Source organism: Callospermophilus lateralis, chromosome 19 (genome assembly GCF_048772815.1).
Source record: "Callospermophilus lateralis isolate mCalLat2 chromosome 19, mCalLat2.hap1, whole genome shotgun sequence".
Classification (NCBI taxonomy): Eukaryota; Metazoa; Chordata; class Mammalia; order Rodentia; family Sciuridae; genus Callospermophilus; species Callospermophilus lateralis.
Window position 1 is genome coordinate 22386656 of NC_135323.1, and position 15899 is coordinate 22402554.

Genomic DNA, 15899 nt, shown 5'->3' on the forward strand with positions numbered 1-15899 from the left:
TTTTTACTTTGAGACAGGGTCTCACTAAGTTGCTTAGGGCCTTGCTAAGTTCTAAGGCTGGCTTTGAACTCGCAGTCCTCCTGCCTCAGCCTCCTGAGCTGCTGAGATCACAGGTGTAATGAACACTCTGTGTGTCCAACTTCATGCACTTCCAGCTACCTATAGAATGCAACTTCAGGTGTAATTATTAGGTCAAAGGTTACATGGAGTTTCGGTTTCAATGTAAATAATTCACCCTGTACTTGAGGTTAGACAGATCTGTGTTCTCACTGGTGGGCCTGTGGAGTTAGACATGCACTAGAAAATTCAAGATGAAAAGTATAGTTCGTAGTTTAGCCAGATTTACTTGGGTATTTACTCATTTACTTCTCGGGGTGCTGGGGATCAACCCCAGGGTCTCCTGCATGCTAGGTAGGCACTCTGCCACCGTAGGCCCCCCGCCCAGCATTTCTACAGGTGCAGTTCAGTGGTGTGGATCAGGTTCAGTGACTCACAGCCATGCCTGCCATTTCCTGGCCAGATGCCTTTATAAATGATGGTGAGACAAAACCTATTAAAACACAGTGTTGTCACTCTCGCCATTCCTAAGCACACAGCCCAGTGGCCGTAAGAGCATTCACACTGTAGACACTTCACCATATCCATCCTCTGAATGCTTCCTCTTCCCACAGTGAAACTCTGTGTCCCTCCAGCAGTGACCCTGCCCTCCCCGCCCAGCACCACACTCCACTCATGTCTACAGACTGACTGCTCTAGGTTTCTTCATGTGTGTTCTATGTCAAAATGGCTTTGACAGCGCAGCTCACAATAGCCAAGTTATGGAACCAGCATAGGTGTCCGTCAGCAGGTGAATGGATAAACAAATTGTGGAATACATACACAGTGGAGTTTTACTCAGCCATAAAGAAGAATGAAATCATGCCATTTAGGAAGATGGATGGACCTTGAGAGTATTACATTAAGTGAAGTAAGCCACAGTCAGATAGTCAAGATTCATATGTTTTCTCTCATACATGGAAGCTAAAGACAAAAGGAAAAAACAAAGAGGGGGATTTATCTGGTAAATTAGAAAAGAGACAAGTAGGATGAAGGAAGTGGACCGGAGCCAGGGAGAGGAGGTACTGGGGAATGTGATTGACCAAGATTATTTTGTGTGCATGTGCAAATATATCACGATGTATCTGTTAGGTGTAATTATGATGCATCAATTAAAAAGATCTGGGCATGGTGGTAAATGCCTGTAATCCTGGCAACTCAGGAGGCTGAGGCAGGAGGATGTCAAATTTGAGGTCAGCCTGAGCAACATAGTGAGACCCTTAGCAACTTAGCAAGAGCCTGTCTCAAAATAAATAAAAAGGGCTAGTGATGTGGCTCAGTGGTAAAGTGCCCCTACATTCAATCCCTGGTACCAAAAAAGCAAGTAAATAATAAAAAGAAAATTGCTTTGGAGGAGAGGAAGCACAGAGTGCTAAGTAAACATGGGAACTGTTTGGAGTATGGGGAGTTACCTCTGCATGCCTCTCCTCACTCAGTGTGCGCTGGCAAGCTGGAGAGCACATGTTCTGTGGCACCTGCGTTCAGTGCCTGTGCCTGGAAGCCATCCTAGGCGAAGCTACCTGAAGACACTGAGGTCTTCATATTTCCAATTAGACTCAGATGGGTGTGTTTTTTGTTCCACAGGAAATTGACCTCTTCTAACAACAGACCTCGAGAAGACAGTTGGTTGAAATCCTTGTTTGTACGGAAAGTTGATCCGAGAAAAGATGCTCACTCTAACCTCCTGGCCAAAAAGGAAACCAGCAGCCTGTACAAACTACAGTGTGAGTTGCAGTTTTGCTGTCTTCGTAGCTGACTTTTGTTTGTATGTGTATGTTTGTTTGTTCGTAAGTTTATCACTGATTTTCTTTTGTTTCAGTTCACAACGTTAAGCCAGAATGCCTAGAAGCGTACAACAAGATTTGGTGTGTATCTCAAACTCTTTTCCTTGGGGGAAAGTAGTGATGTAGATGTTTGCTGTTCAGCTAGCACGTGGTATCTGAGAGATGGGCTCATCCTCATACAGCTGAATGTGGAGAGGGTCTTACACCAGGTTTTGTGGGACGGCCAGTGGCATTTTATTTTAAACACACACAGTTAAACCCTCTCATACAGCTTCCATGTATGAGAGAAAACATATGAATCTTGACTATCTGACTGTGGCTTACTTCACTTAATGTTGTTAGAAGAGGTCACCCTCATCACTTAGACTTCAGAATGCGGTGGAACCAAGGTTGGAGGAAGCCTTGCAGGGTCCATCTGTTCATCCCACACTCAAGTTTCGGCAGACCCTCCTGATGCCCAGATACAGTCAGCCTATCTGCAGCTCTGGGTGCTAGAATTAGAGCTCGTCCCTGCGACCCTGCTGTCTTTAGTCTTGCTCTTGAGGAAATTGCAGCTGCCATTTCCTGCAGATGTTCCCTCTCCAGAACCCAGGTCCCCTGCTGAGTATCCCAGGATGTGGAGCCACACCCTCTGAGGCCATTTGTACACCTTGAGATGAAGGGAATTAGCTCAGCACTTCTTTTTTCAATATATATATATATATATATATATATATATATATTTATTTATTCATTCTAGTTTGTTATACATGACAGCAGAATGCATTTCAATTCATAGTACACATACAGAGCACAATTTTTCATGTCTCTGGTTGTACACAGTTACACTACTCATGTCTTCATATAAGTACTTGGGGTAAAGACGGTAATTCCACTGTCTTTCCCTCCCCCTGCCCCATCCCTACCCTTCCCTCCCCTTTACCCTAGCTAAAGTTCCTCCATTCCTCCTATTCTCCCCCTCACCTACATTATGGATCAGTATCCTCATATCAGAGAAAACATTCAGCATTTGTTTTTTGGGGGATTGGCTTACTTCACTCACTTAGCATAATATTTTTCAACTCCATCAATTTACCTGAAAATGCCATGATTTTATTCTCTTTTAATGAAGAGTAATATTTCACTGTGTATATATACCACAGTTTCTTTATCCATTCATCTATTGAAGAGCATCTGAGTTGTTCACAATTTTAGCTTAGCACTTCTTAACAACAGATAATGCTTTAATGCTCAGTTCTTTTTAAAATATTTTTTTAATTGTTGATGAACCTTAATTTTATTTATTTGTATGTGGTACTGAGACTTGAACCCAATGCCTCATGTATGCTAGGTAAGCATGGCTACCACTGAGCCACAACTCCAGCCCCTTTAATGCTCAGTTCTGAGCAAATGTAATGAAAAAGTGTTTTTATGACCTTTAATATCTGTTATTTTCAAGAGAAAGTAACTGATTTTATCTATAGAATCAGCAAAATTTTCAGGAGCAAAACCCCCTGTTTTGTTGATTTATTTCTGGAGGTATTTAGAATTTACTGCACACCTCAGCTCATTTCCCTTTGTTTGAAAAGACCTCTAATGAAGTAGGTGTGTATTTATGAGTCTTTTCTCCTGAAGTGAAATAGTCTCTTGTGCTGGGTTCCTGACTCTCTTCCTGTCTCTGATGGCTTCATCTTCACCTCCATCTCTGGCCCTCTGGCCCCTGTTCCTATTTGTATTTGAAGGCCTCCTCTCGGTCCTCAGGCTCAGCTGGGAGGCACCCAGCTGTTCCAGCATCTCTGCATGGCCATGTCTGACAGGCTCTCTGCACCTCTGTGTGGTCAGCCAGCCCCTGAGGCTCTGCTGCCCCACCTGACCTGATTGAGCCCTCCGCTAGTTTCCACTCCTCCCCTCGTGCAGCCTCCCCTCATATAGGTAGCCTCCCCACCTGCAGGTAGCCTCCTCTCCTCCTCCAGCCTCCCCTCCTACAGGTAGCCTCAGGTAGCCTCCTCTCCTCCTCTAGCCTCCCCTCCTGCAGGTAGACTCCTTTCCTCCTCCAGCCTCCCCTCCAACAGGTAGCCTCCCCTCCTCCAGGTAGCCTCCCCTCCTCCAGATAGCTGCCCCTCTGGGCCTAAAACTATACCTGGCTCCACCCATCCTTCAGTTCCTTGCCCAAAATGTGTCAGACGGATTTGCTTGATTTCTCTCTTCTCCTCATCAAGTTCTTTTTTCTTTTCTCTGAAACATTGAGCTTCTCCCTGTTTCCAGAACATAAAGACTTAACTTCTGTTGGTTTTTAGGGGCCCTATAGTGAGATTTTGCTCAGCCCACCCTGTTCTGGGTACAAGTACTGCCTGCTTTACACCTTCTATTCAGGTAAGGCCAGGGCTTGTAAGAGCAGTTGGAGCCCCCAGAATAGAGGATTGACTCTGCTGCACATGGGCCTCTGTCCTGTCAAAAACCCAGCACCCCCAGGGCCTGTGCCTTCCTCAACCACAACTGCATTGTCTGTGTTGACTTCTTCCTTCACGGTTCTACTTCTGGCTTGTGCCATATGACAAAAAGGAAACCCCTTTTCATTTTCCTAACTTAATCTGTCTCTTCCCACCCCTGATTTTCATCAGACCCATTATTTCTGAACATTCATGGTTATTGCATCAGATACATTTAATATAAGATCTTAATTTAAAAAATAAATACCATCCTTAAAAGAACACATGGTGCGCTGTGGTGGTGCACACCTGCGATCCCAGCCATTCAGGAGGCTGAGGCAGGAGGAGCTCAGGTCCAAGGTCAGCCTGAGCAGCTTAGTGACACTTTCTCTCAAAATAAAAAGCGGGGTGCAGCTCAGTGGTAGAGTGCTTGTCCTGCGTGCTTGTGGTGCTGGGGATTAAACCAGAAAAAAGTAATAATAACAACACAAGGTATGCTACTGTAGACGACCACAGCAACTCAGCTGTTCATCCATACGTGCCTTGTCCTGGTGCCCAGGATCTGCAGCTGGTCACTAGCTTCATGAGGTTAACAAAAGACATGAACAGGTTCCATTTCCCACCGGGACAGCTTTCTGCATCCATCATTTTCCACCATCATTTTCCTGTTCACTTGTGCAGGTTTGAGCTCTCCCTTTCCTTTGGCTTCACCCTGTTCTAGACCCCGTGGGAAGCTCTCTGTGCGTGAGCCCTGGCCGCTGCGCAGGCTCTGCTGCATCCTTGCCCCATCACGGCAGGGAACCGCTTGCCGTGCTCCTGCATGAGACATCAGGGCACCTCTGGAGGCCCCGCAGCACCTCGGCCTACTCACGCTATCTTTGATTTTGATTCCTCACGCTGGTGGTGCCTTTGGGACTGCCTGGTCTGGGCTGCTTCCAGGCCCTGGCCCTGCACTCCTGAGTCCTCTTCAGGGCCACTGTTCCCCGTCCTGCTATGGCTGCCTGCAGGCACTGCTTTTGTCATCTGCCTCCACCTCAAACATTACTAACTTCCCTTTCCTTTTGCTTCCTGGTTCCTTTCTGCTATTCCCATGTCTCTCCTCTCATTCTTCTTATCTTTGGAACAGAACTTATCTTTTGTAAAAAGATTCCTAAATAGTAAGTAGTTCTTCTCTTTTTCCCCCCTCCTTCACCTAAATAGCTCCTGGAACCCTGGGACCTTGGCTCTTCCCTACCACAGTGATCACTGCACTTGACTTGCTCACACCTCTAGATAGTTGGGGTGGAAACCTAACATCGAGGAATAGGGTGTCAGAGTAAGCAAAATTCAGCTGAAAGGTGGCTTCATGTATCCTCTCATCACAGCCTGTTCTGAGCTCTGTGGCCAGACATGGAGTAGGCGACCTTCTTTGTGTTACTTTGTGCAGCCCCCTGGGATGTTCCACGGCTGTTGAATCACTGTTGCTGTTTCTTCTCTTTAAGCCAAGAGGTGCTACCAAAGATTCACGAAGATGCACACTACCCCTGCACGCTGGTGGGCACCTGGAACACGTGGTACGGGGAGCAGGATCAAGCTGGTATGAAGCCAGAGACTGGCTCACTCTCCACCCTTAGCCTTTCTGGGTCTCTTAGGCAATTTTCTGATTTAATGCTTGTTTTATATATACTCAAAACTTTCTAAGACTTAGTCTGGTTCCACTGTTAAAGTAGTTTCTTCTGTAATTCACTGTAAAGACTAATTATCATGTTGTTTTTAATGTTTGGATACCGGGAAGCTTTGTCATGTCACTGAGGCCAGTGGCAGCTAGATTCCCGATGGCTGACACTGCTCTCTAGGTGTGTTCAGGTGCCTGCTCTCAGTGTGTGCTCTCTTTTCCATGTGTTTCAGTCCATCTGTGGAGGTACGAAGGCGGCTACCCAGCCCTCACGGAGGTCATGAACAAACTCAGAGAAAATCAGGTAACTGCTTAGAAATGGGTTCTTACTCAGCCTAGTGATCCAGTAGATGTCAGTACAGAACCAAATGGTTCTTCTGTCATCAGTCTCTGTTAGTAAACTGCTCAGCTTTTTAGTAGAAATTTTGTCCTTTGGACTCTTGAGTTGTATTTAGACACAGTGATCATGTAGTGCTGTTGACACATAGTTCGGTTGTAAAAATCAGCATGGCGGGCACAGTCAACCTTGCCACCTCTAGTGTCTGCTCCAGTGGTGCGACCACATGTGTCTTCCCCTGCTGGCCTGCTGCCCTGCTGCCCTGCCTGACCTTCACTAGCAGGTGCGTGTCGGCAGAGGTTGACAGCCACACATCATAGGTCCCCAGACAATTGTAAATGCCTCTGAGCCATCTGCTGTTTGTAGTCACCATGTTGTCCCCATCATAGACCATCACACACTGCTTAGGAAGTCTACAGACACAGAAAGCGAAACTTGTCTCCTTGATGGCCTAAGTAATCAGGGAGCCAGCATAGCTCCTTATCCACCCTGGAGCTGTAGGGAAGGGAGCCAGCAGCCATTCCCTAACCATGCAGTAGATGATGGAATTGTCTCTGGCCAACTGCAATCTGCCCATCACCCCACCTGCACCCACGTTCTATGGGAATGAACGGTTACCAGAGTAGGTCCTAGAGAGTGTCTATACATGGAGCTACAACACTTCATGAGCGCGTTTCCTCCCCAAAGGAATTCGTGAGCTTCCGGAAGGCGAGGAGTAACATGCTGCTCTCCAGAAAGAACCAGCTGCTGCTGGAGTTCAGCTTCTGGAACGAGCCCATCCCGAGGCCGGGGCCTAACATCTATGAGCTCAGGTCCTACCAGCTCCGGGTGAGTCCCACGGCCTGGACCCGACATCCATGAGCTTGGGTCCTACCAGCTCCGGATGAGTCCCACGGTCCGGACCTGACATCCATGAGCTTGTGTCCTTCCAGCGCTGGGTGAGTCCCACGGTACAGACCCACATCCATGAGCTTGGGTCCTACCAGCGCTGGGTGAGTCCCAAGGTCCAGACCCATGAGCTCAGGCCCTACCAGCTCCGGGTGAGTCCACATGCAGTCGGACCTTGTTCAGTGAAGGAAGAGTGAGCTTAGGGGCAGGTTCTGTCAGAATCTGGTTGGTTCTCCTGTCAGTCCTTCTCCACTTCCTCTCCCTCACGCCTCGCTAAGCTCTTTTCTCTGTGATCTTCTACACATTTATTATTTGATTTTTTTCTAAATTGACACTTTTGAGTAGAAAGATCTCAGGTTCAGAACTAGGTATAATATATGGCATCTACTATAGTTGATTTAGAGCAACTAATGAACATTAATTAGCCAGGCGCAGTGGCACATGCCTGTAATCCCAGTGACTAGGGAGACTGAGGCAGGAGGATGGTGAGTTCAAAGCCAACCTCAGCATAAGCAAGGCACTAACAACTCAGTAAGACCCTGTCTCTAAATAAAACACAAAATAGGGCCAGGGGTGTTGGTGTGGCTTAGTGGGTAAATGCCCCTGAGTTCAATCCCCAGTACTCCCTGCCAAAAAAAAAAAAAAAATTAACCATTGTGGCTATTGAGCAAATTATTCAGCATGTAAAAGTAAAAGGAATTGTGTATGTGGAGGGGAGTGGTGCTGGGGACTCGCCAGGGCCTCACGATGCTGGTAGGTGTTCACCACTGAGCCACACCCCACCTGGGAATCACCTTTTGTGGTACTTTGTAGTTGTTCCCCAACCACTAGAACGTGAGCCTCAGACAGCAGAATTGACTTTCTGTTGACAAATAATGATTGTGTATTCCGTGGAGAAGATGGTTGGTTGTGCCTGTGATAAAACAGAACATCTCAGCAGCCCTCAGCGTCTAATAATCACCTCTGAATTAGAGGAGGTGATTGGTGACCTTCGGTGCATCTGCAGAACGGGCTCACTGTGTCCCTAATGATGGACATGGATACCTTGCTCTGATGTGTATGTGATGTCTGCCTGCATGAAGCTATTGAGTGCTGCTCTTGCTGTGGGGCAGGCACATGGTGAACAAGCATGTTTGCACTCCTATTTCTATTTTTTTTTTCACAGAAAAACTAACAAACCAAAATCTAAATCTCTTTTCAGCCAGGAACCATGATCGAATGGGGCAATTACTGGTGAGTATATTATCAATATTGAGTTTGTTAGTCATATTAGTCTTATTAATAGGTTTTTTTAAACCATAGTGTTAATACTAAGAAATACATCTGAGACTAATGCCATAACTTGACTCTAGACTTTTAAAAATGACGGGGGGAGGGGAGGGAAGCACAGGATCTTGCTGTGTTGCCAGGCTGCTCTCAAACTTTGACCCAAGCAGTGCTCCTGCCTCTGCCACCCAGGCAGTAGGGATCACAGGCATGTACCTTGCACCCAGCTTAGACTCTTGTTTTGTTTTATGTTTTTATTATGAAATTTTCAAAACATATACAAAACTAGAGAGAATAATACCATGGATCCCCCTTTCCACACCTATACTAAGCCTCAAAAATCATCTACCTATGGCCAATCTTGTTTAGACCTGACTCTTCCAGTCCAGACTATTTGAAATTACCCACATGGCCTCAAATTTGTGATCCTCCTGTCTCAGCTTCCCAAGTCTCTGGAATTACAGGCATGAGCCACCATGCCTAGCAAGATTCTTAATTTTTTAAAAAATATTTTTTAGTTGTTGATGGACCTTTATTTTATTTATTTGTATGTGGTGCTGAGAATTGAACCCAGTGCCTCACGCATGCTATGCAAGCGCTCTACCACAGAGCTACAACCCCATCCCCAAGATTCTTAATTTTTAAAACAAAAATATTGGTGAGGTTATTCCATGTACAAAAAGTTCAGTCAGGGTTGATAGCCACGCTTGTAATCTTAGTGACTTGGGAGACTGAGGCAGGAGGATCAAAAGTTAGAGGCCAGTCTCAGAATTTAGCAAAACCATGTCTCAAAATAAAAAGTAAAAAGGGCTAAGGATGTGACTCAATGGCAGATGACCTCTCGGTTTAATCGCCAATACCAAAAAAAAAAAAAAAAAGAATACAGATAACCCAATTAAAAATTGAGTAAGGGACTTGAGCAGGTGATTCTCCTAGAAAGATACAAAGATTTGGTTTGGTTTGGTTTTTTACCAGAGCTGGGGATTGAATCCATGGTCTTGTACCTACCAGGCACAAAAAGATATAGAAATTACTAATAGCATATAAAAAGATGCTCAACATCAGTAACACAAGAAAAATACAAACCAAAACTAGAAGGGGTATCACGCAACACCCATTAGGATGGCCGCTGTCAATAGAGCAGAAAGTAGCACCTGTGGGCAGGATGCAGAGATGGTATCCATGAGAATGTGAAGTCTCGCAGCTTCTGTGGGAAGCAACATGGAGGTTCCCCAAGTTAAAAATGGACACATAGTAGCATCTAGGAGTTCCACTTTTGGGTAAACATCCAAGAAGATCCAAGCAGGATCCCACAGAGGTGTTCACAGGCCTACATCAGTTGCAGCCCCATCCACAGCAGCCAAGAGGTAGAGGCAGCTCAGTGTCTAAGAGCAGATGCATCCTGAGGGGCACAGAGTAGAATAGCATGCAGCCTTGAGAAGGGGGGTCATCACTGCTGTGACGTGGAAAGGCCAGTCACAGCGGGACAGATAGGCAGATCCACCCACAGGACCTGTATCCAATGCAGGCAGGTCACAGGCCAGATGGAAAGGATCTCACAGGGGTTGTCAGGAGTTTCAGTGTGGTTCTGCCAGGTGGTAAGGCCTAGATACCTCGTGTACAGCAGTGCAGACATGCGTGGCACACTGAACTGTGCACTTCCAAATGGTTAGGTGGTAAAAATATATAACAAATAAAAAATAAAAAGGTTTTTTTTTTTTTGTTTTTTTTTTTTGGTACTGGGGATGGAACCCATGGGCACTTAACCACTGAGCCATATCCCCAGCCTTTTTAACTTTTTTGTTTTATCTTGAGGCAGGGTCTTGCTAAATTGCGTAGGGACTTGCTAATTTGCTGAGGCTGGCCTGCGATCTGCCTCAGCCTCCAAGTACCTGGATTCCAGGCACGCGCCACCTTGCCTACTGTACCGCTCCATTCGTGAAGTTTCCAAAGAGCCAGCTCTGTGCAAACATAGGATGGACTAATGGGTACTGGCTACATGGGAGTGGACATGAGTGCAAATGGGCATGAGGGGGCTTCGGCACAACTGGAATTGTGATCACAGCACCAGCCTGTGGATTTACTGAGAACCACAGAATTGTACACCAGTGAATTTCTTGACATGTAAAATATAATCCAACACACCTCGTTTAGTGTAATTTAGCCTCAGATCCAAGGATGATTCTGAATCAAAAAAGTGAGGCATATACAACCAAGACTGGAGTAGGTGTCCCTACACACGCTCCTGGAGGTGCCCCACACAGCTGCTGCACCATGTCTCTGCCATAGGCCGTCTGCAACTCTCTTCCACGCTTGGCATGTCTTCGGTGGTCAGTGAATATTGAGTGGGTGGACATGTGGGCATTAGAAGCTGTGGTTACATAAGAAATAGATCCACAGTACTTGCCCAAGTTGTGAACCACCTGGAAGCCGTGGAGAGAGAGACCACAGTGTAGTCACGCGTGGAACTTTTACAAAGTGGTTTAAATAAGCCAGATCTGCACTGATAGCACAAGAGAATCTTGAGAACGCCATGCTGAGGATGGAAAACTAAAAAGAGTACCTGAGGCTGATGGCTCTGTCTGCTGCACCAGCCACCTTATAGCCGCCATGGCATTATCTTCTCGCAGAAGAGGCCGAGCAGTGCTTGGGAGAATCCCAGGGTAGAAGCAACTTGGCGGTGCTGGTCCTTGTGGGTGCTCTTTAAGCCTGAATGTGTGGCTACTACTTACTTTCAATTTGTATTGAAGCATTCCTGTTTCAATCATGAAGTTTCTCACTTTATGTTACATCGGTACAGATCTCTTTGGCCCTGGCACGTGGTCCTGAGATTTCTATTTCTAACAGCTCTTTCCTCGGATGTCAAGCTCAGTAATACCAGCCACAAGATCTTTAGTCTGAGGCCAAGACATCCTCTTGATGGTGCGCTGCTATGCACACTAGTCCATTCGGGGATTCTCCTTTGTTCTTGTGCTTCTTGTTTTTGGCCTGTAACTGTATGTTCAATTTAATTTGTGCATATTACTAATTAAGATTTGGTAGGGAATCCACAAGGATGTAATGAGGTTATTCAGTTCCTTATAAAAATTTTCATGTTCCAGTTCAACCCTGAATTTGTATTCTGGCACATAGGTGACTATTGAGACGGTGGTTTCCTCTCAGTGCATGCTCTGGTCATTAGCAGGCTGAGGCAGGTATGTTTCCTTTGCCTTCCATGAATGAACTAGAAGAATCCAGAATGAAAAGAATAATCCGGAACACTTTATCACTCAATGAAATAGATTTTTCCTTCTGAGCAGACTTAGAATGCACATTAAATTAATTTGCTTAATTTCAATAATTTACCAATCTGATGTGTAATTTTCATGAAGTTATTGATCACTTACTTACAAATGTAAAGGTAAAAGAATCTAATACTGTCATGGCCAACTTGTGGGGGCTCTACCACAGGAAGCCGAGAACTTGGGCCTGGCCAGGTGCTGGTGTCCCCAAGTGGAGGAAGAGAACATGTGTGCAGAGTGGTCCCAGGCAGACTGGCATCCTCACTCCCAGGTTGTTCCTGTGCAGACTTCACGCCCTGTGAGATGGCATGATTCAGCTCCTATAGGAGGATGAGCTGACCAGCCAGCCTCGGAGTCTCAGTATCCCCCGGGGTCACACCTGCCCCACAGGTGTTGGTAGGTGGTGTCCTTGGCCATGTGCCTCCAGCCCATTGAAGACAAGTTATGCTGAGTGCCTTCCCAAGTCCTGTTGACTCAGGGTGTGCTGGCTGCAGGCCTGAGCCTTGGCAGCACTGGCACCAGTGTCCTGGGTGATACCTGGAGGGAGGGCTCTGACAGCTCCGGCTTTACTTCTGGTGGTATCCCTACATCTGCAGCCCCTGACTTCATTTTCACTTTCAATTCTAAAAAAAGGTACCCAATACAAGTATGAAAGAAGGTGCTCAAATTGAAGAACTGATGGCCTTTGGCAGCAAAATTTTAAACAACTTTTTTTTTTTTTTTTACTAAGGATTGAACCCAGGGGTGCTTAGCCACTGAGCCACATCCCCAGCCCCTTTTAAAGTATTTTATTTAGAGACAGGGTCACATTTAGTTCCTTAGAGCCTCACTAAGTTGCTGAGGCTGGCTTTGAACTCGTGATCTTCCTGCCTCAGCCTCCCAAGCCACTGGGATTACAGGTGTGTGCCACCATGCCCAGCAATTTTAAACAATCTTTAGCCACTTTAATCACACTTTGGTGTTGTGTGCAGATGAACTTTCTTGCATATACAGTACACGATGAGTGCCTCTTAGTATCCATTTTCCGATGGATTGCTCTGATTAGAAAGGGAACCATCGGTAACTTTGCTGGTGACAGTGATGGTCTGATGGCGCCTGCCCAGAAGCTGCTGTCTGTTCTCCCACTGTTTTACAGGAAGCTGCAGACCCTCTCAGTGCCATGCTTCTCAGGAGCTGCCCTCTGGCTGCTGTGAAAGTGTGATGCTCTCCTCTGTGCTTGGCCCCATCCTCCAGGGTGGGCTTTGTCTCCCATGGGGGAAATTCCCTCTGGAGTCCTGGTGTTTAGTGCCCCACTTTCTCCTGAAGAGTGTCCTTGGAGAAGCAATTATTTTTAAGTTGCCAGGTCATCTCTGCCAGTTTTCTTATATCAGGAATTCTGGCAGCCACATATGTACCTGATGTCACTGTTCATGTGAATAGTCATGAAATCCTTTTCACTTCTCTCAAAAATGATGCAGTTACAGAGAGGTGGGTTTGTCTTTCACATGCTCTAAAGTGACTTCTGATTGTGTTTAATAGTCTGGTAGCAATTTGATGACTTTAAGAGCAACTGTCTTTGTTCTAAACAACTGGCCTGCATGTGGGAGGGGTAGCCTACTGACTCCTTCTAACCCTGCCTACTTTTCTCTTCTAGGGCTCGGGCCATCCGTTTTAGACAGGACAGTAACGAGGCAGTGGGCGGGTTCTTCTCGCAGATTGGGCAGCTGTACATGGTGCACCACCTTTGGGGTAGGTACACCCCCTCTGCTCTGAGTGGCTGGAACTTAGGCGCCCATTCCTAATCAGGTCATGCTGGGTGATGGCGCAGATCAGCAGCCATGAGCACCATGGCACATCCCCAACCTCAGACCTCAGACCACCAAGTGCAGGCTTGTCCCAACACACAGAGGCAAAGGCCAATGGTCTACTGGAGACCAGGGGGCCCAGCAAAGGGGCAGAGGGATGGTGAGGAGTGGCTCACAAGCCCTGGGGCTGCGCCCTCTTCACCTTCTGCACCCTCCTCACCCCAGCCCAGAGCATCCCCACACTCTCTCCCACTTCCTGTGTTGAGAGAGTGCCCTGTTCCAGTACCTTCCTCCCTCTCCCTCTCTGCCCTACCCACCAACTTCTGTTTGGCACCTCCTTTGGTGTCCTTAGGGCCTGATTCAGATGTTACTCACCCCTGGGAATGAGTGTCACTGCCCCCCACACCACAGGAGTGATCTGGCTGATGTTACTGTCCCCAAGCCCCGTGTGATACTGGCTGACGCTCTGATGGCTTTGCACCTCCCTCCCAGCTAGAGTAGGATCCAGGGCTCAGTGTGAGGCTGGACATGCCTCTGGACATGGTCAAGAGGCCCCCAAGGAAAAGGATAACTCATGGTTAGGCTGGGTTAGTCAACGGAGAGGGGCTGGATAGTTTGCCTGATTGGGTTCCATGGGTCTCGGGGGCCTGTCTGCCTGCTGTGTCAGTGTTCAGGGTTTAGAGACTCCGCCAGCAGGTCTCTGAGGCATTGAACACCAGTGCCGTGACCTGGGGTGTGCATGGTCCACTTCCTGGGGAGGTGATCAGGATGCTCTAGAGGCCTAAAGAGGACTTAAAGTGAGAGGTATTTGGGGAAATCCTAAGAGCCAAGAGGTGAGCAGGACCTCAGGATCCAGGTGGAATTGACAAGCAAAGGTGGGAAGAGGGGCTGAATGGGGAAGAAATAAAGTCCTCAGAGAGCCACACAGTGCATACCGACTGCCTGGCAGCCAGCTGCTGAGAAGCCAGGTCTGAAAGGGTCAGTTTAGGCGAAAAGGTAGCCTTGACTTTGTGCCCCTGGTGCCTGCCCCCACAGATGCCCTGCAGTCTGAGGGAGCTCTCCCACCTCACCCCCAGACACCCTGCACAGCCCAGATGCCACTCACCTCAGCCCATGCACAGGGTGTCCCTGCAGGGAAGGGGGCTGAAATCCTACACCAAGTGACAGGTGCTGGGTGCCCTTCAGCTGTGTGGAGCACGGAGGGCAGCACAGCCAGCCCAGAGCTCAGTTCTCTCCAGCCCAGTTTCCACCCCAGGAGTGTTGGTTTTCCAATGCAGTAGGTTAAAAATATTTTTACACTGTGTTCTGCCTTTGGCCTTCTGAGATTAAGATACACGTAATTTAATCTTTAGGGCCTAATTTGAAGTGAGTATGGAGTCATTTTTATTATTTCAAAACTGGCATCTGTCCAGTGGATACAAACTGAAAAGTCAGGCCTGCCCCATGCCTCTCCGTTGTCTCTGCCTAAAGAGGCATCCAGGTGGGCCAGGGACACACTGAGGAGGACTTCTGTCACCTCATGATTCACCTGTCGAGAGGGGTCAAGCCAGGAGCACGTCCCTTCTCAGCACATGTCACCCACCACCCAGCTGGTCTGGATGGGACTCCCTGGTGAAGAGCTGGGGCTGCCACAGGCAGGTGCAGCGGAGCCTGGCAGGCCCTCACTGCCTCCAGGCCCCTGGAGCAGCAGGTGCTCCCTGTGCAGAGGCCCAGGCCCCTTCTTTGCCTTCCTCCCATGCCAAAGTGTCCACCTTTGCCCCAGTCTGCATCCCCCATACCCCTGCCCAGTCCCTTATGAGAGGGGACCTGGGGTGTGCAGATGTGCTCTCTCCATGGCCTGCCCCACAGTGCCATGTTTCTGGAGCAAGACAGCCCGCATTCATCAGGCCTCTCCAACCTGCAGGTCACTCTGCTATTTGACACATCATCCCTTTTTTCCTAACCCTGTGGCTCAAAGCTGGCAAACAGGTGCTCAGACCACACAGTTGAGTGGCCCAGCCAGGCTCCGGCTCAGCACTCCTGGCTGTCAGAGTCTCTCCTTCTCTTACCCCTGTAGGACTATCCCTCTCCCACCCTCCTCAGTCTCCTCCACCCACCACCCCACCGTGCCCCGCTTCCAGTGTGGTGTTGTGCTCAAGGCCACCTTTGAAAGTCATCCCACAGCTGGGTGCGACGCCCACACCTGTAATCCCAGCAGCTCAGGAGGCTGAAGCAAGAGGATTGCAAGTTCAAAGCCAGCCTCAGAGACTTAGTGAGACCCTCAACAACTTAGTGAGACTGTGTCAGAATAAAATATAAAAAAAAGGGCTGGGGAGGGCTGGGGTTGTGGCCTAGTGGTAGAACACTTGCCTTGCATGTGTGAGGCACTGGGTTTGATTCTCAGCACCACATATAAATAAAT

The 15899-nt window shown here is 47.7% G+C and overlaps 1 protein-coding gene across 1 annotated transcript in view; it reads left to right on the forward strand.

The window, feature by feature from the left end:
* The window catches only part of Nipsnap2 (nipsnap homolog 2), a 30142-nt gene that overhangs the window by 11308 nt on the left and 2935 nt on the right, over positions 1-15899 (forward strand). Inside the window, exons 2-8 of the mRNA XM_076840713.2 lie at positions 1681-1820; positions 1916-1961; positions 5770-5864; positions 6176-6246; positions 6967-7107; positions 8369-8400; positions 13348-13442. Of these exons, the coding sequence (XP_076696828.1) occupies positions 1681-1820; positions 1916-1961; positions 5770-5864; positions 6176-6246; positions 6967-7107; positions 8369-8400; positions 13348-13442 (620 nt within the window). The remainder of the gene's footprint in view (positions 1-1680; positions 1821-1915; positions 1962-5769; positions 5865-6175; positions 6247-6966; positions 7108-8368; positions 8401-13347; positions 13443-15899) is intronic.